This window comes from Sturnira hondurensis, unplaced genomic scaffold (assembly GCF_014824575.4).
Source record: "Sturnira hondurensis isolate 20B ecotype Veracruz unplaced genomic scaffold, ASM1482457v3 Scaffold0018525, whole genome shotgun sequence".
NCBI classification, from domain to species: Eukaryota; Metazoa; Chordata; class Mammalia; order Chiroptera; family Phyllostomidae; genus Sturnira; species Sturnira hondurensis.
This window is the reverse complement of record NW_028091156.1, coordinates 1,070,601-1,092,386: the sequence shown is the minus strand read 5'-3', so window position 1 is coordinate 1,092,386 and position 21,786 is coordinate 1,070,601. Positions and strand designations below refer to the sequence as shown.

General features: G+C 43.4%; 1 protein-coding gene across 5 annotated transcripts; it reads left to right on the top strand.

The window, feature by feature from the left end:
• Window positions 1–2,789: 2,789 nt before the first annotated feature.
• HNRNPU (heterogeneous nuclear ribonucleoprotein U) lies at window positions 2,790–21,122 on the top strand. Of its 5 annotated transcripts, XR_005069895.1 has the most exons (16): window positions 2,790–3,707; window positions 4,565–4,676; window positions 4,764–4,837; window positions 7,132–7,271; window positions 7,811–7,910; window positions 8,758–8,870; window positions 9,327–9,590; window positions 9,878–9,997; window positions 10,412–10,540; window positions 10,626–10,794; window positions 11,045–11,299; window positions 11,468–11,652; window positions 11,914–11,985; window positions 17,480–17,548; window positions 19,512–19,615; window positions 20,278–21,122. XR_005069895.1 is itself a non-coding variant. In XM_037069423.1 (14 exons), exons 1-14 carry the CDS (start codon window positions 3,023–3,025, stop codon window positions 17,537–17,539), a joined length of 2,421 nt encoding a protein of 806 aa, XP_036925318.1. In that variant the 5' UTR covers window positions 2,791–3,022; the 3' UTR covers window positions 17,540–18,353. The 5 variants fall into 5 exon arrangements, 3 of the variants coding, with proteins under 3 accessions (XP_036925318.1, XP_036925319.1, XP_036925316.1); XR_005069894.1 differs by having other exon boundaries at window positions 17,480–19,615; XM_037069423.1 differs by lacking the exons at window positions 19,512–19,615; window positions 20,278–21,122 and having other exon boundaries at window positions 2,791–3,650; window positions 17,480–18,353.
• The last annotated feature ends 664 nt before the right edge of the window (window positions 21,123–21,786 follow it).

Sequence of the window (21,786 nt, the reverse complement as noted above, 5' to 3'; positions counted from 1 at the left end):
GTAAAATGGTCATTGTATGTACTTTTGAGTGGTGAAATATTAAAATGGCAGATTTCACCCACTGGCAGGAAGAACAAACAGTGAGGCACAGTATTTACAAAAACTGTTTTTCTTTTAAACATCTAAGAGGGAGGAGCCCTGGGGTGGGAGGGAGGGTCTGAGTGCCCGGGGCTGTAAAATGAGCCGGCTGAGATCTCCAAGGCTTCATTAAAACTCAATGGCCGCCAAAGCTCTTGGAGATAAAGCCATGGAGCTTTCTGTATTTCGTGTTTTTTATTGCAACTGATCTAACCTACCAAGAAAGATTTTAAATACTGCATTTTTTGGGACCATAAGACACCACACCTAGGTTTTAAAGGAGGAAAATAGGAAAAAAGTTTTTGAAGCAAAAAATGTGGTAAAATATTTAATAACATAAATAACATAACATTTCACCAATGTAAGTGTACACAGAACTCAACAACAGCATTAACAGCCATTATTCCTCCCAAATTGGGGGGTGGGTGCATCTTATAGTCTGAAAAATACAGTAGTTTTTTTACATATATAAGCTTTATTTTTTTCATAGTTCTGTTTTTTTTCCAGTTAAATGGAAAGTGTTGTTATATAACTAAATATTTTAAAACGTACTTGTATTGCCCTGGCTGGTATAGCTCAGTGGATTGAGCTTGGGCTGTGAACCAAAGGGTTGCCAGTTTGCTTCCCAGTCAGGGCACATGCCTGGGTTGCAGGCCAGGTCCCCAGTGTGGGCCATGTGAGAGGTAACCACACATTGATGTTTCTCTCCCTCTCTTTCTCTCTCCCTTCCCCTCTCTCTAAATAAATAAATAAATAAAATCTTGAAAAAAGAAAATAAAAAATGTATGTAGTATTTAAGAACATAAAAATTTAGAGGACCATCATAATAACTATACTTAACTTTCATTCATTAAGGGGCTAATTACCCATTTTGTGAACATGTTAAGCCCCCTGTAGATCTCTTCCCATTTTTGAACAAGGGCAAAGGGTTTGAAAAATTCAAATTCTAGTTTGTGACTTTTTATAAGCTCCAGGACATTATAACCAAAGGCTAAAATGAGTTTTTGACACTATGTGAAATTTCTAATTTTGGGTGTTATACCACCCACCTCCATTAACTTGAACTGAAAATACTAGTACTGTACACAGTTCATTAATTTCAATTAAAACCACTTCATCTTTATACATGCCTGTATGGTAAAATATATGGTTCTCAAAAGCTATCAAAAAGAAACAGGTGTGTGTGTGTGTGTGTGTGTGTGAGTTAAATCATAATAGCTTATGGGAATAAGTTTACATGTGTATATTTCCAAATCTCAAATTAATATTGGGGCAGCCCTGGCTGATGTGGCTCAGTGGATTGAGTGCTGGCCTGTAAACCAAAGGGTAACTGGTTTGACTCCCAGTCAGGGCACATGCCTGGGTTGTGGGCCAGGTCCTCAGTAGGGGATGCGCCAGAGGCAACCACACATTGATGTTTCTCTCCCTCTCTTTCTCCCTCCCTTCCCCTTCCCTAAAAATAAATAAAATCTTAAAAAAATTAATACTGGGGCAGCATTATTGTGCCAGTTAAGCACCAGTGTACCCAGCATAAATGACCTCCTTAGAGATGGTAGAAGAACACAGGCAGATTCTCTGGGTTTGAAGATGTTCGCCTCTATCACAAATCTAAATTCTGGCACCCCTATCTCAAATCTCAAGACCATAACACACCTTAGTAAAGAGAAAAATTAGTAACTTCTAAGACACCAAAACAAACACAACCCCAAACAGATTTCTACAGCGAGTCTATTTGGTTTTTACAAAATCACAGCCCTTTATTTTTCATGAGCTTTTATTAGAATTTCAGCATGATTTGGTCAAGAATACTCCTATGCGAGTAGGAATAGAATCAAAGGGTAATGATTTAGCCTGTCCCATCCTTGTTAGCTACTGGGGCTTCCTCATAACCTGGATGGCCAGTCAAGGTCCTAAACTGGGCAGTGTGCGTCTTAGAGGAGGTCCGTCTTTTTGGTAGGTAGAGAAAACCCAGAAAGGCAATTGAGGCTTTAGTTTCTTTAGCTGTTAGTACCACTAGAAGGCAGCTGCCAAGACAAGGCCCGAGAAGTGGGCTTTGCAGTGTGGTTAGGGGATCGCGCTCCAGAGGCAAGCTTGTACCTCCCAAGCCCCACAGCAGGGGCTGTGGAAGAGACAAAAGAAAGACTCTGCCCTCGTCCTTCCCCAATTGAAAATCCAAATGGCAAGCAGGACTTAGAAAAATCAAACCGAATATTAATTATAAGAAAACGCCCTCCGTGTAGCAATTGTCCAAGTTGTATTGTGCAAGTCAAAACAGAAATAAAATTTTAATGAGGAATTGAAAAACAAATAGCTGGATGAAGCAAATCTAAGATGGAAGGCGGAGGATTCGAGCTGAAATTGGCAACTTGAGGACTGAAAGCATTTGGATAAAAGAAGCCTTGGGACAGCAAAAGACAACAGCAAAACGAGCATTGCCATCAAAAAACTAGAGAGGCCAATACATGTTGCAGTGGGTCGGTCTGAGCGAAAGGCGGTCTGCTTTTCCTCCATTTCATCGGTCCCAAATGGAAGCGCACTGCGCGGCCCGCGCCGTGCTCCCCGCCCGGAGTGGGGCGTGGGGGCGGGAAGGTAGGTACGGTAAGGGGCGGGGGCAGAGCGCGGGCGCGCTCCGGCTTCCCTACTGCGCAGAGCTCGCGTCACGCAAAGGGCGGGGCAGCTATATTACGTGCGCGGCACCGCCCCTGCGAGAGGACGTTGCGTGCTCGCTCGCGCCAGGCGAGTGTCCGCGTCTCCCTCGCGAACTCCGTGAAAGGAATTGGCGCCGTTCGACACCAGGCGGGTCTGCTCTGCAGCAGGAACCCTCCTCCACCCGCAGCCGCAGCCGCCGCCCGGGCCGAAAAGCAGTCGCAGCAGCCGCGGCCAGTGGCCGAGTGAGCGGAGCCGAGTTTGAGCAAGCGCCTAGCGGTGAACCGAGGCCCTCACCATGAGTTCCTCGCCTGTTAATGTAAAAAAGCTGAAGGTGTCGGAGCTGAAAGAGGAGCTCAAGAAGCGGCGCCTTTCCGACAAGGGCCTCAAGGCCGACCTCATGGAGCGGCTCCAGGCCGCGCTGGACAACGAGGAGGCCGGCCGGCCTGCCATGGAGCCCGGGAACGGCAGCCTAGACCTGGGCGGGGATTCCGCCGGGCGCTCGGGAGCAGGCCTCGAGCAGGAGGCCGCGACTGGCGGCGAGGAAGAGGAGGAGGAGGAAGAGGAGGAGGAAGGGATCGCCGCCCTGGATGGCGACCAGATGGAGTTAGGGGAGGAGAACGGGGCCGCGGGGGCGGCCGACTCGGGCCCGATGGAAGAGGAGGAGGCCGCCTCGGAGGACGAGAACGGCGACGACCAGGGTTTCCAGGAGGGGGAGGATGAGCTCGGAGAGGAGGAGGAAGGCGCGGGCGACGAGAACGGGCACGGGGAACAGCAGGCTCAACCGCCGGCGACGCCGCAGCAACAGCCCCAACAGCAGCGCGGGGCCGCCAAGGAGGCCGCGGGGAAGACCAGCGGCCCCACTTCGCTGCTCGCGGTGACGGTGGCGCCACCCGGGGCCAGCCAGGGCCAGCAGCAGTCGGGAGGTAAGAAGAAGGTGGAAGGTGGCGGAGGCGGCCGTCGCCCCGGGGCTCCGGCGGCGGGTGAGTGCTGCGTCGTACCGTTGCGCACGGCGGGAGGCCTGCGCGGGTGGAGCGGTGCCCTAGGCCTGCCGGAGCCCCGTGGGGGAGGGAGCCCCGGGCGGGGGCCGCGGCGAGGGGGGTTGGAGGAGGGGCGCGGGGAATCCCGGATTAGCCGTGAGGCCTCGGGATCGGTGTGTGTGTGTGCGTGTGTGTGTGACCGTGGTGGTAGCGCCTCCATTATGTGTCTCGAGAGCCAGGGGGAGCTGCAGCTGCCGCTGGAGGGGAGGAGTCGGGGGCGGGGGGGAGCCCCGTCGGCCCGCGGTGGCGCCGCCGCGCTGCGTGCGCGCGGTGCGGGCACATGTCTCGGAGGGGGGGAGGGGAGAAGCCCGAGGGCCCGGGCGGGCGCGCTTTGGCGGCCCCGGGCCGCGGTATTGTGCGAGGAGCTTGGGGGCTCGGTGTGACGTCACTTCCGGCGGGAGGGGCCGGCGCGGGGGAGAACGGGGCGGAAAATAAGTACAATGCGGCCTTCGGGAGCGCGGGCCTGGATGGGGGAGGGGAGGGCTTGGCGCGCGGGCCGAGCGTGTTCCCTCCCCCCTTCCTGAACTCTTTGGGCTGCACGTGGGCTCGGCCTGTGCGGCGCTATTTTTCACTGGGTTTCTCGAATCTTCGAACAGGGTGGTAATATTTGTGATGTCTGTAGACTGCGTCACTAATTCCAATACGATTTCAAGCTGATTGTCCTTTGAATTCGCGTTTGATTCGTCGTTGAAAACGCTTAGGAAAAGGGACAGGGAAATGTTGGGCTTTTTTGAGATTCAAAAGTGTTTTTCGTTGTGTTGTGGCTTGGCCTCTTAAATAGGGGTGTTGTTGTGTTGTAGGAGACGGCAAAACAGAGCAGAAAGGCGGAGATAAAAAGAGAGGTGTTAAACGACCTCGGGAAGACCATGGCCGTGGATATTTTGAGTACATTGAAGAGAACAAGTATAGCAGGTAGATGGTGTTCACCAAGTTTTCCTCGTCGCCCATTCTTTGTTCTTGGTGGGGAAAGCTGTATCAGGAGACACTCCTGTCTTTCAGAGCCAAATCTCCTCAGCCACCTGTGGAAGAAGAAGATGAACACTTCGATGACACAGTGGTTTGTCTTGACACTTGTAAGTGAAGCTGCTTCTTCCCCTTCATCCCTCCATTTCAAATGCGGGTTTCGTTCCAGTGTCAGGAAACTTTTGTAGTACGTTGAACTTAAATGCCGAAAAGTTAGCAGCGAGGAAACAAAAACAGTTTTTTAAAGGCAGGAAGATGATGGCTTATATTCAGATTCCGGTACCTTACTATTTAGTATAGCATCCGTTCGTTGTATTAGTAATTTTACAGGCTCTAGCAGTTTGGTAATGTTTTTATATGACTTGAAAATTCTTTGTAGGAATGTAAAATTAACGCCAATTTTTGACTAGCCAGCTAATTGAAACTTGTAAGGCTACTTATGACTTGTCCTATAGGTTTCTAAGATAAAGTAATTGCATCTTTTTATGGAATTGTGTTAAGTGAGCTATTTGGGTTAAATACTTATTAATGACTTTCCCATTAGCACACAAGTGTATTCCCTATTCTAAAAGATTGTAATATTACTTTCTCAATAACTGCTCTTCTGTTCTCAATTCCAGTTCAGTAGCTGCTGCTTTAACATAAGTTGATTTCTTCCAAAGACCTGGGGCAGCAGCAGTGGGCCATCACTGGGCCACTAGCTTTCTTCACCAGCGAATGGTATCAATGGCAGCGCTGTAAATACGGCTACTTACCCAGTTGGGTTGCAATTGAGTATGAGGAAGTATTGCAAGCCTCTAAACGGGCCGTCAGAGTTGTAGTTTTTACTTACAAAAAAGATCAGTCGGTTTAGTATTTGATTGGAATGCACAGTTCTTTCAGTGATGGAACAAGGTGTGGAAGCAATTGCTTGAGCACTGAGAGGTGCCCTGTAGAGCCTGGGGAGTTGGAACTCAGATTCTGGGTGATTTCAAATGCAAATTTGTTACCTAGGTGTGTAAAGGTGGTCATGTAAAACTCTTTGTCATTGAGTACTTTTTACAGGTAGTTGAGGTAGTGGAGTCTTAAAAAGGAAGAAAGAGTGGAAAATTAGGCAGTTGATTCGAAAGTTTTGTTAAATTTGGTTTTTTAAGTATAAACTATAGGTATTGATTGGCAAGATACTGAAGCAGTGATTCAAGGTAACACTACTATTATGGACAGGCCTGGAGCTCATCGCCTAGGAATATTAATTTGTGAAGTGCAATACTGGGTTTAAACATGATATTGAATTGAAAGCTCTATTCAATGATGGTCAGGAATTTTAAAAGCAAAGCTAATACAAGGGGAATTCCAAAGTACAGATTTAAATTTTTCTCATCCAAAAAACCCGTAAGAAAACAGCTTTATAACTTTTTAGTTTCCCTCTAAAACGCATGCTTATTAGCCACTGACCCAAAGGTAGCTAGGTGAGGACATTTTGGATTTGGATAATCCCGGAAGTGGATAATCCCCCTTGTTGAGTAAGAGCCCAGCCTGAGGAGAGGAGACCTAAAGTGTTGTGATGGTAACAGCATTCCACAGCCAGGTTTGTGTTTTGTAGATCAAGGCTGCCTTCTTCACGAGTTTTAGAAAAGAGTTTAGAATCTAGAGCCCCTGGTGTTCTAAAGTGAGAAAGGACAGGATGGGCAGCTCATACTAGTGTTAGAAACAATTTGGCCATGGCCTCCCTTCAGTGTCGTTGTGGCACTGGTCAGTTCTGCCTGGCTCTGGCCTGCTCCACTTTGATTTCCTGCTGTCCTCTACTGCTTGCCTCTAAGTCAAGGTAAAGAGCAGAGCAGGTATGTATTAATGTCACATTGTCTTTGATTATCTCATACTTAAAATATAGATTAGACNTTTGTGTTTTGTAGATCAAGGCTGCCTTCACGAGTTTTAGAAAAGAGTTTAGAATCTAGAGCCCCTGGTGTTCTAAAGTGAGCAAGGACAGGATGGGCAGCTCGTACTAGTGTTAGAAACGATTTGGCCATGGCCTCCCTTCAGTGTCGTTGTGGCACTGGTCAGTTCTGCCTGGCTCTGGCCTGCTCCACTTTGATTTCCTGCTGTCCTCTACTGCTTGCCTCTAAGTCAAGGTAAAGAGCAGAGCAGGTATGTATTAATGTCACATTGTCTTTGATTATCTCATACTTAAAATATAGATTAGACCTTGGTTTCTCTTGGTTTTATAGGTAGTTTACACTTGATAATTTGGCAAGAGTGACTTGGTGGGAGTGGGGCTTGAACTGGAAATTTCAAACAGCATGGAGAATGTACTGTTCAGCACTTAGAGATACATGCAGAGATTGAATAATCAAGTTTTGTCTGCATAGCAGATATATTTACATTTACTGTCAAAGGAATAATACGGTATTTGATATAATTACAGATAATTGTGATCTGCATTTTAAAATATCGAGAGATCGCCTCAGTGCTTCTTCCCTTACTATGGAGAGTTTTGCTTTTCTTTGGGCTGGAGGAAGGGCTTCTTACGGTGTGTCAAAAGGCAAAGTCTGTTTTGAAATGAAGGTAAATACAATTTCATAGGGCTTTTTTTTAAAGAACCTTTGCAAGTATCCATTCGCCTGACACTTCGGTGTCAGTGGAACTTTCCATTTTTGGAAGTCTGGATTAGAAGAGGGGCTTATAGAAACCTTTTTCTAACAGTTGAACATGTTTGTTATATCAGAATTTGTGGTATACAGCTTGTTTTGTAATTAAGAGTGCTCTTTTTTAAAATCAGACACTTGGAAAAACCCACCAAGGTTTAAAAGTAGGCCCTCGATTTTGTTCCATAGGAAAAAGGTTAGCTATATCCTTCTATTGGTTTTAGGTAAAAGAGTATTGAGAATATGTAGTTTTTAAAAATTAACTGTTCTTTTAAATTGTGAGTCAACCAAGTTAACTTTTTCGTGTTATGACCCCTTATATTTTAAGTTCTTAAGTGGGTGTCTTTTTGTATTAGTAGCCAGGGAAGAGTTAGCCTGTGGCACAAGTGAAGAAGTAAGCCTGGTTTTAAGGATTTATCTTTCGGTCTACAGTTTAACCATTTACTATTTGACTTCCAGGTTACAGAGAAGATCCCAGTAAGGCACTTATATACAAAAGATATTGACATACATGAAGTTCGGATTGGCTGGTCTCTAACCACAAGTGGAATGTTACTTGGTAAAGTTGCCATTTGAGTACTGTGTACTCATGAGTGTTTGGGGTCTGATTTCAGTAGAGAAGGCATGCCAAACATTTCGCTTGCTTTTGGCCAATTCTGTTAATATTTTAAGTGATATGAATAACATTAGCATGTGGTAGGCACAGGCCAAATTTTAGTTTGTTGTTTTTGTTGGTTTTTAAATTTATTTTTATAGAGGGGGAGGGAGGAAGAAAGAGAGGGGCAGAAATATCAACGTGGGGTGCCCTCTCACACGCCCCCTTATTGGGGACCTGGTCCACAACCCAGGTGTATGCCCTGACTGGGAATTGAACCGGTGGCCCTTTGGTTTGCAGGCCTGCGCTCAATCCTCGTGAGTCACACCAGCCAGGGCAGTTTTTTTAAAAATATATTTTATTTATTTATCTTTAGGGGGGGAAGGAGAGAAATATCAATGTATGGTTGCCTTTTGTGCATCCCCTGCTGGGAGTTGGCCTGCAGGGAACTGGCCTGCAACCCAGGCATGTGCCCTGACTGGGAATTGAACCGCGATCATGTGGTTCGCAGGCCTGTGCTCAATCCACTGAGCTATACCAGCCAGGGCTCAGCCAGGGCAGTTTTTGTTCTTTGGTGGAGTTTTCATGTCAGGTGGGTTAAGATAAAGTATTACCCATATTATGCAGTTTGACAACTAGTTATGTAACTCACCTAGCTCTCCTTAATTGTATATCTACTTACAAGGTCAGTGTAAGTGAAAAAGTATTAAATATATACTGAATTCTCTTAAGCTTTACATGTTGCAGATTAAAATATGTGGGTCGTTGAACTGTTCTGAAAAATCACCTTCATGGTTAATTACTTTCTTAGGTGAAGAAGAATTTTCCTACGGGTACTCTCTGAAAGGGATAAAAACATGCAACTGTGAGACTGAAGATTATGGAGAGAAGTTTGACGAAAATGATGTGATTACGTGTTTCGCTGTAAGTTAAAGCTAAGTTTTTATGTATAAGTGGTAAGATACGTGTTAGAAATTACTTCTTTAAAAAGGATTTTATTTATTTTTAGAGAGGGGGAAGGGAGAGAGGGAAACAACCTGGCCTGCAAGCTGGGCATGTCCCCTACCTGGGAATCAAACTGGTGACCCTTTGGTCGCTCAGTGCACTGAGCCACATCAGCCGGGGCTCTTTCTAAAGCTATATCAATATCAACATTCACTACTAAGTCATTTTGGCTAAAATCTACTTAACATCTAGTTGACCTTGCTTTCTGAGGCCATGTTGTTTCCACTTCTGGATATAGGTGTTTTGTTGTTTATAACCATCAGAAACCTCTTAATATTTAATCTAAATGTGTTCAATCTAAACTCCACAGGATAAGTTTTTTACAAGTTGCTCAGGAAACAGGTTGAAACTATTACTTTCCCCCCCAATTGACAGAACTTTGAAAGTGACGAAGTGGAACTCTCCTACGCGAAGAATGGACAGGAGCTCGGTGTGGCCTTCAAAATCAGTAAGGAAGTTCTTGCTGGACGGCCCCTCTTCCCACATGTTCTCTGCCACAACTGCGCTGTCGAGTTCAATTTTGGTCAGAAGGAAAAGCCATATTTTCCAATACCCGAGGACTATACTTTCATCCAGAATGTGCCCTTGGAGGACCGTGTTAGAGGTCCAAAGGGCCCTGAGGAGAAGAAAGATTGTGAAGTAAGTGATCCCCCCACCCCAGAGCACTTGAGCCTTGCTTTTGCTGGGGCACAGACGACATTTAGAAGAGCTGGTGGTTGGTCTCTTCCACTGATTTGGGGCCATTCCTGGTGCGCTCAGTAATTTTTCTCTTAGAAGCTATCTCCTCTCTTTATGTGGGGTGTCAGAATTTTACCAAACACAAAGGACCTTGTTACAGTGCTGTGAAAATTCAGATATTTAAATTGTTTTTGTTTGTTAAGATATTTTTTAATTACTAGGTGAACTATCATTGCTTTGTATTGCAGGTGGTTATGATGATTGGCTTGCCGGGAGCTGGAAAAACTACCTGGGTCACTAAACATGCAGCAGAAAATCCTGGGAAATACAACATTCTTGGGACAAATACCATAATGGATAAAATGATGGTAAGGAGAACGTTGAGAGGGTATAATCTCAGCGTTTAAAAAAGACCAGAAGTGTTTTCGGTAATTTTTTTGCCTGTTGCTCTTACCAGTTTGATAGTATTTTAGAGAGAGGAGTTTAGGCAAAGTGGAATTGGTGACTTTAAGTGTGGGCTCTTTATCTGTAAAGTAAACTGCTTTCCGAATGCTGGGCTTCTTCGTCTTTTCTAAAGAATTTTGTAAATTCTTTTAATCTGGCAGCTACAATGATTGAATAACATAGGGTCTTAGTACATGATAGGGACCCCTTTTTTGTACTAATTGTGGGAAAAGGCCATGTGTAAAATGTTGCCTGCTTTCTATATATAGAGATGTAAGCTGATATTACACTTAGCTCGAGATTCACAAGTTCAAAGGAAATTTTTAACTTAAAAACAGGTGGCAGGTTTTAAGAAGCAGATGGCAGACACTGGAAAACTGAACACGCTGTTGCAGAGAGCGCCACAGTGTCTGGGGAAGTTCATTGAGATTGCTGCCCGCAAGAAGCGGAATTTCATTCTGGATCAGGTAAGCTGTAACTTTGAAGCTGAAAGAGAGTAGCTGAAAATTGGGTTTGGTGTAGAATTAATAAACTTAACTTTTTTTTTTTAAGACTAATGTGTCTGCTGCTGCCCAGAGGAGAAAAATGTGCCTGTTCGTAGGCTTTCAACGAAAAGCTGTTGTAGTTTGCCCAAAGGATGAAGACTATAAGCAGAGAACGCAGAAGAAAGCAGAAGTTGAGGGGAAAGACCTCCCAGAACACGCGGTTCTCAAAATGAAAGGCATGAAATTCAATTCTATTACTCCATTAAGTCTCTTCGTGTGACTCAATACCTAAAATTAACATTTCCTGCTAATAATACTGTTTCAGGGGTGACAGTAATTCTTTGTAAATGTGAGTGTGTTTGGTTTATTTCTACTTTCTAGGAAAATGTTAGTAAACTAGGAATAGATACTCTGTTGTGTGTTGAAAAAGTTACAGGTAGGTTTAAGGGGTGTGAATGTGTGTTAATGTGGCTTCATTCCTTGTAGGAAACTTCACACTGCCAGAGGTAGCTGAGTGCTTTGATGAGATAACCTACGTGGAGCTTCAGAGAGAGGAAGCCCAAAAACTTCTGAAGCAGTATAAGGAAGAGAGCAAGAAGGCTCTTCACCCAGAAAAGAAGCAGAACACTGGCTCGAAGAAGAGCAATAAAAATAAGAGCGGCAAGAACCAGTTTAACAGAGGTGGCGGCCATAGAGGGCGTGGTGGATTCAATATGCGTGGTGGGAATTTCAGAGGAGGAGGCAAGTTAATTTTGAGTACTCTGTTTGTTTGGTTCAAGACTGAAGCAAGCGAAAACCTTCAACATATATTTTCCCCCTAGAATAGAAGAATGGTCCAGGAAAACCCTAACTTGTGTGTAAAGGGGGTACATACAACACTCTATAAACCTAACTGTCTCTTGTTTCTAGCTCCTGGGAACCGTGGTGGATACAACCGGGGCAACATGCCTCAGAGAGGTGGCGGCGGAGGTGGCAGTGGTGGGATTGGCTATCCGTACCCACGCGGCCCTGTTTTTAGCAGCCGAGGAGGTTATTCAAACAGAGGGGGGAACTACAACAGAGGTGGAATGCCCAACAGAGGAAACTACAACCAGGTAATGATCTGTGACCCCTGCAGGCACTGATCCTGTTTATCTGTATAAACCAGTCTGAAAGAGCCTATGTCTCGCGTTCAGAGCCTCAGTAAGAGTCGTGGGCACACAGGGTGAATGCACTGATTGATACAGGAAAAACGTCAGTGATGATAGTAAAATGAGTCGACTTAAGTTTGACTTTAAGGTACATTAATTAGCAGCTGTCCCTTTCTGTGTTGTGCTTGGAGTTCTTAAAATATTTTTCTTCCTTTTACATTTTAGAACTTCAGAGGACGAGGAAACAATCGTGGCTATAAAAATCAATCTCAGGGCTACAACCAGTGGCAGCAGGGTGTAAGTAATTTCTTACGTGGTTATGTGCATTGAGTCGTATATCGAGTTCGTAGGGGTCATTCTTCAGAAGACGTTACCCAGGGATTGGCAGTGTTTCGGGGCAGAGTGTGAGCTGTGTTGCAGTCGTAGCTGAAATCTTTTGAAGGCAAAATAGGTTGGAGTTTGCTGTAACTTAATATTTTTTAAATGAAATAATATTTAATTCATATGGTTGTCTTTGCTACTATTTTTAATTGTATAAACTAACCAAGTCCTGATGTGTTTCCTTCCGTAATGTGTTTATTATTGATAATGGGCTATTAATACTAACAGAATGTGGTTTGATAGAAATCAGAGGTATGACAGGTATAAATTTATTTCCAGCAGTTACTCTGAATTAAATTCATTGTCATTTCCTAAAAGCAATTTGAGTGGCTTATTGATGTTTTTTCTTTAAAAAAAAAATTTTCTCTTACAGCAATTCTGGGGTCAGAAGCCATGGAGTCAGCATTATCACCAAGGATATTATTGAATACCCAAATAAAACGAACTGATACATATTTCTCCAAAACCTTCACAAGAAGTCGACTGTTTTCTTTAGTAGGCTAACTTTTTAAACATTCCACAAGAGGAAGTGCCTGCGGGTTCCTTTTTTAGAAGCTTTGTGGGTTGATTTTTTTTTTCTTTTCTTTTTTGTACATTTTTAATTGCAGTTTTAAAGTGAATCGTAAGAGAACCTCAGCATTGTGCACGATAAGAGAATGTGTCAGTATTTCAGGGTTCTACATTTTATCTGTAAAATGTGACTTTTTTTTTTATCACAACAAAAGTAAAATGTTGCTTTGTACCTGGTGTCTTTTATTAAGAATTTACTCCCCCCATTTCTCAGAGATAACAGTCGGGAGTCATTGTCACAGTATAATAGCAATGTTAGCAGCCAGATTCATGGAAGGCCCACGCGGTCCTCATGGATTGCATAAGACTCTGTATTGCTCCTATTACACTCCATCCTCTCTGTAGTTCGCTGAGTAGTGGAGGGGTATGCTAAACAGTAGTTTCTGACTACACCTGGGAAGGCTGTTTCTTTTTAAGTAACAATGGAATTGGCATAATTGAATGAAGATAAAAGTTGGAACCAAGATAGAGAAGATGGAGTGTATGTAGAAGGGCTGTTAAAAATGTAAAACTTGGTTGTATTATTTGTGGAGGCTCAAACTTGTGAAGGTTAAATACCATAATTTTTCCATTTGTTCTGCATTTTGATTCTGAAGAGAAAGCTGGCTTTGCCCATTTCTTATTAAAAAAAAACTTGTTGTAAATCCAGTTGTCTAATGGGATCTATATGAAGTTAGCTATGTCTGTATGCCCTTCTCCCACGAAACACTGTATGACTAGTGTGCTTGTAGTAGTTAACTCCACCGTCTCTGTAAGCTAATGCGATTGTGAGTCACCCATTTACATCTTAATTTTTAATCATGTCCGTTCCTGAATGGGTATCTCCTTAGCCTGCTGATTGCTTTTTCTTTCTAAAGAAAGTGGGTGGAGAAATTAATTTAGACGTTTGTTTGCAATAAAAAGAATTCATTTTACTCTCGTTTTGGGATTCTCGCCATCAAGGTTCAAAATCCCTTTATAAAACTCCCAAGAGGAGAAAATTTAAGTGTGTGCTTTCTGGACAGCTGCTTATTTACTCTGTACTTGGAACATTTAGGTTTTAAAAACTTAAATGTGTACTGACAATTGATCTTAATTATGAAGTAAAGTTGAATTCTTCCCTTCCCCTCCCCTGCAGATGACTTTAACATTTAAGGAGGGGAAAAGGTAACGGCTGGGAGAAGTTGTTAACACTCAGTTTATCATGTCTGCAAAATGCTACTGGCTGTCCTCAACTGATATCTTATATACATATACGTAAAGTACATGAGACTCTGGGAACAGATGCTCTTGGAAGCCATCAAGCAAGCCAGTGGTTGATTTCACTGCTACACAACACTGCTAACTTAACTGTAGCTATGTGACTACATGAGATCCCCTAACTGTAATTCTATTGGGTTTGCACAGAACACTTAATCTTCTAAAAGGACCCTCACTGATGTGAAGTGAGGAATCAGGAGTCAAACTGTAGAACTAAAACCTCAGTCTAGTGTTTTGTTGCTGTTTTAGGCTGCTTCTGGTAAGTTTAGGTTTGTCTAAATTTGATTGCTTAGATTTTTGTTATAGCCACTTGAAATCAGACTTTTAACCTGAAGATTTTTTTTTTCTCGCAAGCTGAGCTGGAGTTGAGATTCAGATGTTGGTGAAGTTAGCGTTAGTTGAGAAATTTGTGGAACAAGGCTAATCTTAGGATCACCATGAAAATATATGCAAGGCAGTGTCTCAAGGGCTTTTGTCTTTTTAGCAATTAGCTTACTGCCGTCAGTCATTAGCATGAGCTACTTTTGCAGTACACGTTATTGCTAGGACTGCACAGACTTCATTTAAACCCAGAGGGGAAAATTCAGACTTTGTTGCTAGTGAATGTTTAGGTATGCTAAATATTTGGATGCCTTTTAAAAACCTTGTGTGTTCCTTACCTTTGAGTTTAAAATTGCTTACTAAGGATTTTATATTCTGATGATCGCAGTGCAAGGTTAATAGCCACATGGCAGACACTGATATAATAGCCTGCCTCTGTAGCTCAGAAGATTTTGGGAAGAGAGATGGGATAGATTTAAAAAACACTGTCCAGGAAAATGTTAAAATGTTTAAAGAATCTCAAGATCAGAATTGATAGGTTATATGGAATCTTAGAAAGTGTGTAAGAAATTTAGAGCAGAGTGCACCAGATAGTAAGCCAAAGGGAGAGAAATGCCAAGTTTGGCAGAGTAAGATCTGTGAATGAGAAACTTGGATTACTTACTCTCTGCCCCTTACCTACCTCTCCTGGCAAGCAAAACAGAACAAAAGGAACAGGTGTAGTGGTGAACCCATGTCCAGCTGTGCCTAGAGAGACCTCACCTGGGAGATGACTGGTGCTGTGAGGGGCACTTTGTACTATAAAGTTCTGCAGATAATCGGGTCAAGTTGGATCAGGTACACTCGTCAGCTTACGCTCGTATTAAAACGGCTAACAAAAGAGTCTAATCGGGAAAAAAAGGCAAGATAGGAACCGTCAGATAATGTGACCCCACACGACTTAGAAAGTTCCTGCTGGTGGGAGGTGACATCTTGTTGACACAGATCCAGCCTTTGATGGGGCCCTTTGGCTCTGACCTGAAAGGCTGTGGATCAGCTTCTGCCCTGATGCACCCTGACAGCAAGGTGAAACCCGCAATGCACAAGTCAAATTGACTTAATGACAAAATGACAAAAAGAAGCCATACTAAGTCCACAAAACAAACTGGCTCATTTGCCTAGGGTAGGTCCTGTGTGGAAGTAAGTGTGAAACTGGGTGTCCTAAGCACTAAAGTACTTGAAAATGTTCCAGGAAAGGCAACTACGTTTTTCACCTACCTGGGAAGTTCACATTCATGGACAATCTATTCTGTAATACTTGCCTCAGTTGTGGCAATTGAGTTTTTTTAAAAAACAATAAATTGGCTTTTAATCCTGGGGTCATTTTCGTAACATGCATAAATGAAAATGATGAAATACTTGAACAGTTTTTAGACAGTGGTATAGACATCTCTACGTGCAAAGATCTGGCTGTCAATTTACTGAGTATATTTGATAGTAAAAAGCCAAAACTAGAGGAGGCTTACACTACGGATGCATAAACTTCCATCTTTTATAGTTAAGGGTTTCTGGTGTGTGAACATAAACGCACATCTTAAAAACATGGCTTCCCTAATTCCCTTTTTACACATAATTGCATCTTTTTTAAAAATAGATGAAACAGGTAACAATCCTGTACTGTCCCAACCTTCCAAGGTAGTCCCATCAAAGTGCTCTTCTGGAAAGATGAACATGGTACTCTTTCTCCAAAATTCTTGAGATGGTTTGAGTCTTTGTTCTTATTTTGGGGACTCAGAACTGCTTATTTAAGCTTTAACATTTTAGTAACAAAAGCAAGAGTAAGTTTGGCCTGGCAACACATTGAGTTTGAAGGGGCTCAGTGCTTTGAGTAAGTCTTGTCAACCGCCTTGCATCTCTAAAGAGCAATTTGCATTTATTAGTCATGTAAACTGCAGTATCTTCAAGTCATTAATTTCTTAAAAAACCTAAAAATAATCAAGCTATAAATACACTTATGGACAAGAGCCTCTTCCTTGAATAATTCTTAGGCTTGAGCTTTCTTTTTAGTTGTCATTTCTCCATTTCTACATGGAAACACAGGTGGTAGGTAGCTTGAGCCAGGGCGACATTTGAGGTTACGTTTAGGCTGCTTTAACCCCCAGCTTTTTTTTTTAAAGCACTTGATATACTACAGGTTCTCTAAAGACAATACTCTCAAGGGTAGTTGATTGGAAATAGGTGGATAGTCACCATTTTAATGTAGAACTGCTCACAGAATGACTTGTGATTAGGTCGGGAATGTGTCGTCCATGTGGAAAGCTGAAGGAGTAGAATTTGGGGCATCAGGTAGAAAACCAGTGATTTTAGTTTCGACTGTAGATACAGCGTTAGGGGGACAAAAGGTGCTGGTACCTGGGGGGCCAGAACACCAGCAATCACTGACAGCTTGGTTACTGGACAAGGAACTTCACCACGAAGTCTTTGAAGTGATCTGATTATTACCTATGAATATTATAATTTTTTTCCTCCCTTTTCACGCCAGGAGTCAACATTAACTCGCAACTTGACAAGGAGCAGGGGTTTTACTTTTAAACAAAGCTGGATCTGTGGGTATGAGAAACTAGTCAGAAGTGAGGAGGTGAGAACAGTCGCAACAAACAGGTGCACGGACTGGTCCGGCCCCTTCCTGCTGCACCGTGGAAGTCAGTGCTGTGCCAGGGCACAGGTTCCGCCCGAGCATCTGCAGACGAGCATCTGCAGGCCGCAGGAGCATCTGCAGGCCGCAGGACGTGCAGGGGGGTCACAGGCTAGAGAGCTGCCGGCGTCTGTGCAGCAGACACGCCTGTGGCATGCTCTCTCCTTCAGTTCCTTTAACAGGCTGTGATCTCTCAGCAAGTAAGGTTGGTTTTGTCCAGTAAAATCTATGCTTTGCTAAGCGCATGGGAAGCATTGCCACAAATTACCACTAGCCAGAAAAAAATTGTAAGTGAAAACAAAACCAACCGGGAACATTGGAGGGGGTCAGTCTACACATCTAACTCGAGCGATAAAGCTTCAGTGTTGAGACATGCAGATGGTAGGGAAAAAACCAGCACTTCAGAATGATTGGGGCTTATTTAAATGGCAGTTAACAGGTTAATTTTTTAAGGCATCTCTCCAGGTATTTTATATCCGTTAAGGGAGATGAGGGAGATGGGAGTCATGGTCAAGTACAATATAAAAGGTTCCAACTTCACTATTTTTTTAAAGTAATAAAGCAAAAAAAAATGTGCTGATTTAAATTTCGTCTCCTTTTCCTTAGTCTGTCCATGTGAACGCTGTGTGGAAGAGTAAAAGGTCCCAACTAAATGTGTTCCAGTGATTCCAATAGGTATTCCAAATTCATTGCTGCTTGTACATTAACACTTGTTACATTGGGCTTCCAGGAGGTGAATTCAAATTCCCCTTGTTTTAAAAAGATGGGGGGAAGGGAGACATTTGGTAACCAGATGGGTAGGTTCTAATACAGGAAAAAAACCACATTTTTCTGATTTCTCCTTTGCATACCTGGAGTGAAGTGTTTGGTGGTATTTTAGAAATTGGTGGTCCTCTTGGGGAGGATTAAGGCAGTATGCATATGAGGCACAGTCCTCTTATGATTAGAACCTTCCTCTAATTTTCAAATTCATTCTGTTTTTATAAGATACTTGTTACAGTGCCCTTCCTATTGGTGGAGTTTGAATACAGTACCCTAAGGCAAAAACAGAATACCTATAGTCTTAGTTTTCTGAAACTTTCTGCATTCTATACAAAATGCATACATATCTCTAGGAGTGTGGGGAAATTATCCTTTTGGGTAATGAGCTGCTAGTTTAGAAGTAAATTTAAATGATAAAGGATAGCGCTCAGAGTAAGCTTTGCCAATCCAGAGGATGTAATGTTTCCTTGCCCTGAAGTTTAAATTTGGTACGGAGTTCAGAAGGAACTTACTCTCCTACGACATACTCCGTAATAACGTATTTTTGTGAAATGGATGTGGGTTCTGTACTGATGTGAAACGTAGCGGAGGGTTTGCTCAGTGAACTAGAGTTCTAATCTGCCAACTAAAAAAAAAAAAATCTAATGGCTTCTGAAGAGAAGACAACAGTTTCAGAGTAACAGGTAAAAATCTTAACCACTTCTGTTCACCTGAGTTACAAAAAACAAAGCTATACAAACATTTGCTTACAAAATTAGTTTCGGATTTAGATAATAAAGCATTTTCACATGATCCTTCCTCGAAGGAAGAAATGTTTCTATGGAAACGCATTCTTTAGGAAACCGGCCCTTGCATTCAGTTTATTTAGACACCCTAAGGGCAGAAGCTCCTCCTAGGAAGAGGGTGGAACACGTATCTGAATTGATCAAACCTTCCAGCGTGAACAGTGCTTGCTCATAGGGTCACTGATGGCTTTCTCAAGATACAAGTTCTTGGGGAGAACCTCTGTATTCTAGAAAACGAAGAGGAAGGCATATGCAGTGGTTGAAAAGACTTATTTACAACATGTTAATCTGCAGTGCTCATGTTACAAACTTTAAAATGTGATACTTTGAATAACCCCTTCATGAGTTTTTCATCCCTAACACTTCCCTTTTAAGAGAAAATGTAAAGATGGAACTCTACACAAAATAAGTGTAAGATGACAGCGTTGGGGTGGTAGAGGATATTGGTATATTCTACTGACCTGGTTTGATGACCCCTGGACCATATTTTAAGATGTTTCCAAAAATACTTTATTCTAAAGGACCATTACAAAGCAATTATAGCAATCGTCTTAATTTTCTACTTTCCTTACTAAGGTTTCCTGCTTACCCAAAGCCTAGTATATATATTAACAATGACTTTTAAAGGGGTGTCTTGACCCCCATCTGCAGCAGATTTTTATCTAGGAATAGAAGGATTCAAACCCTATTTGATCCCTAGCTCTGTGCTGAAAAGTGCATAAACAGGAGTCCTGAATTTATTATGTAGACCTCGCATTATATAAACGAAGCAAAGGGAAGCCAGCGATGGAGTAGAGGTACGTAGACTAAAGAGATGCTTGCCAATCAAACAGTGGTACTAAGGATAGTCAAATTCTTGCTGCCCAATTTGGTCAATATAAATCAACTCCAGAGAAAAGCTTGTCGTTAAAGTTTAATTCCCCGAGGTCTTGTTACTGAGATAAAAAAGCAAGTAGTCTAGGGAAAGCACTGGGGAGGGGTGAGGGAAGGGGGAGACTCACAAAGCACTAGGAAGTCGACAAAGCAGGTATGACAGATAAGCCACAAGAAACGTTAAAAATCACTAATGACCACAATTCTATTTTAATCAGCTATTGAGCTGGTACCTACTGCTATGTCACCTAGTGTGAGATTTCGGAATTACCTGGACACCGAAGGAAGCGGTGCAGCCAGAGGCTCCAGGTGGGCCTGGAAGGTAGGTTTCTCTTTCCAGTCGGAATTGGGAGTGGGTGTGGGTGAGAAGGGGACCCAGCTCCCGTCCGTCCACTTGCTGGTGCACATTTCAGTGATTCACTTTACAAACAGGACTTGACTGTGTGGTGCCAGACCCTTGGTCTGAGTGTTATCAGTAGAAGTTGACAGGATTTTTAACAAGAAACTTGGGCTCTACTCCTCACACAAGTCAGTGACCCGTGGGTTGTGGTGCTGTCTGCTGTAACAGGCAAATGCAGAAGCAGGAGAACCTGATCACTGATGCCCAGAGCTGGGGGATCCGGAGAATGAAAAACGTTGGAGGAAGTAGAATGGTATTTGAAGTGAGGTGAAAAAGCAGAGGCATGAATTCAGGTCATGGCGGCCTGGGATGCCCTGCAGATGGAATCGATTTGGACTTGAGGTTGGTTGGCAGGGTGGAAACAGACCGGAAAGGCCAGAAGTGGAGGTGTGAGCCTACTGGGAGGCCTTATCAGAGGTGTCCAGCAGCAGTGTGATAAAGGGCCTGGAGAGGGTCGGATGTAGTCTAGTAGTGATTCAGTGATAGATTTTGTAACATCCTTCAAAGTGTTAATGGTCATGTAAACTTGAGGCATTTAAGAAGTAATCCAACTAAATGTGTTACAACTTCCTGTTTTTGTCCAGGTCTCCAATGTATGAGCTCATTCTGCTGTGAAAGTGAAACTAACCTCGTTGGTGAAGGCCTTGGAAGTTTTGACCAGCTGAGAGGCAGGCTTCCCCCTCACCCCGGGTAAGATGGAACCGTAGTCTGCTGGAGCTGGAGGGGCTTTAGTTACTTCACCCACTTGCCTCATTTTGTGAGTTACATACATTTGTAAATGAGCTAAGAACGTGAGTGGCGGGCAGTTGGCTGAGCACATTTGATTAGCACTCAATTCCCCCCCCCCCCACTCCCACAGTCTGCCTCTGAACGTGAGTGGCTCATCGAGGGGTCTGTGTAGCCTGGTATTTATTTGGTTGGGATAACCCGAGTGACGTAGACTGCACTCGGCACTGACTTGTGTCGGTGAGAGTGGGCAGAGGTCCTTGGCGGCTGCATTTCCCTAATAACCTTCCCTAATCAATGCCTTTAAGTCCTTTTGGTGGTGGCCAGGTGATTAGAATCAATTAAAAAAAACCTGTTAGGACAGGTGCTCAACAATGTCTTTTTCTAGTCCGGTAGCTACAGCGCGTAGTGAAGCCACAAGGTGGGCATGGGAGGGGGATGCTTTCTCCAGCTGAGCTGGAGCGAGCCCCATTCACCCTTGGGGAGGGGCTGCAGGACGAAGTGACGTTTCGGGACATCGCTGCCTGCTCTTGCATCCTCAGCTCACCATGCTAATCAGGTGGTAGGACCAGTCAGTGATCACGCCGTAGCGTGTCTGTCCACTGGTGTGTCTTCCCTGTTCGTCACTTCTGAACCAGGAAGACCTCTAGTTTGTATTTTATGTAACAGTTTTTGAAAAGTAATACTGATGTTTATTAAAACATTGCTTCGGAGAAGGAGAATTTTTTCCTGACTGAATGAATGCTGTGGACTTAGATGATGTTGGGTGTTGTTTAAAGTCTATACTACGGCAGCCGACTGGATTAAAAATGTTTTCATGTCCGGTAGTGTTAGTGCCACATGTAACCCTGAAGTCGTTTTCCCTTGCACCAATGAAACAAGTTCTGAAAACATTCCCGCACACCATTTAAATTCCACTTGAAAAATTAAAACCATGCATACTTACAAGAATACTTAGAGCAATTGGATAGAAACACCCTGTATCTGTTGTAAGAAATGGAAGAACACTATCAAGGAATGGGTAGGTTTTTAAAGTAATCTGCAAGGTGATACAACCCATTAGTTTTAAGTCTTATGCTGGCAGTGTCTTGAAACAACCGGGAGGCCCTGGCCGGGTGGCTGAGTCGGCAGAGTGTGGCCCCGTGCGGCAGAGGCTGTGGGTTGGACCCCAGGTGGGGTCCTGCGGGAGGCAAACCGTGTTTCTCACGTCAGCGTGTGTCTCTCTCCCCTTCCTCTCTAAAATCAGTAAGCATATGCTCAGGTGAGGGTTTAAAACAAAACAAAACAGGAAGTAGTCCCTCACTTTTTGGAAGGTACAGTAATTCAATTATTTTTTGTTTCTAAGGTGAGTTTTAAAACTCCAACTG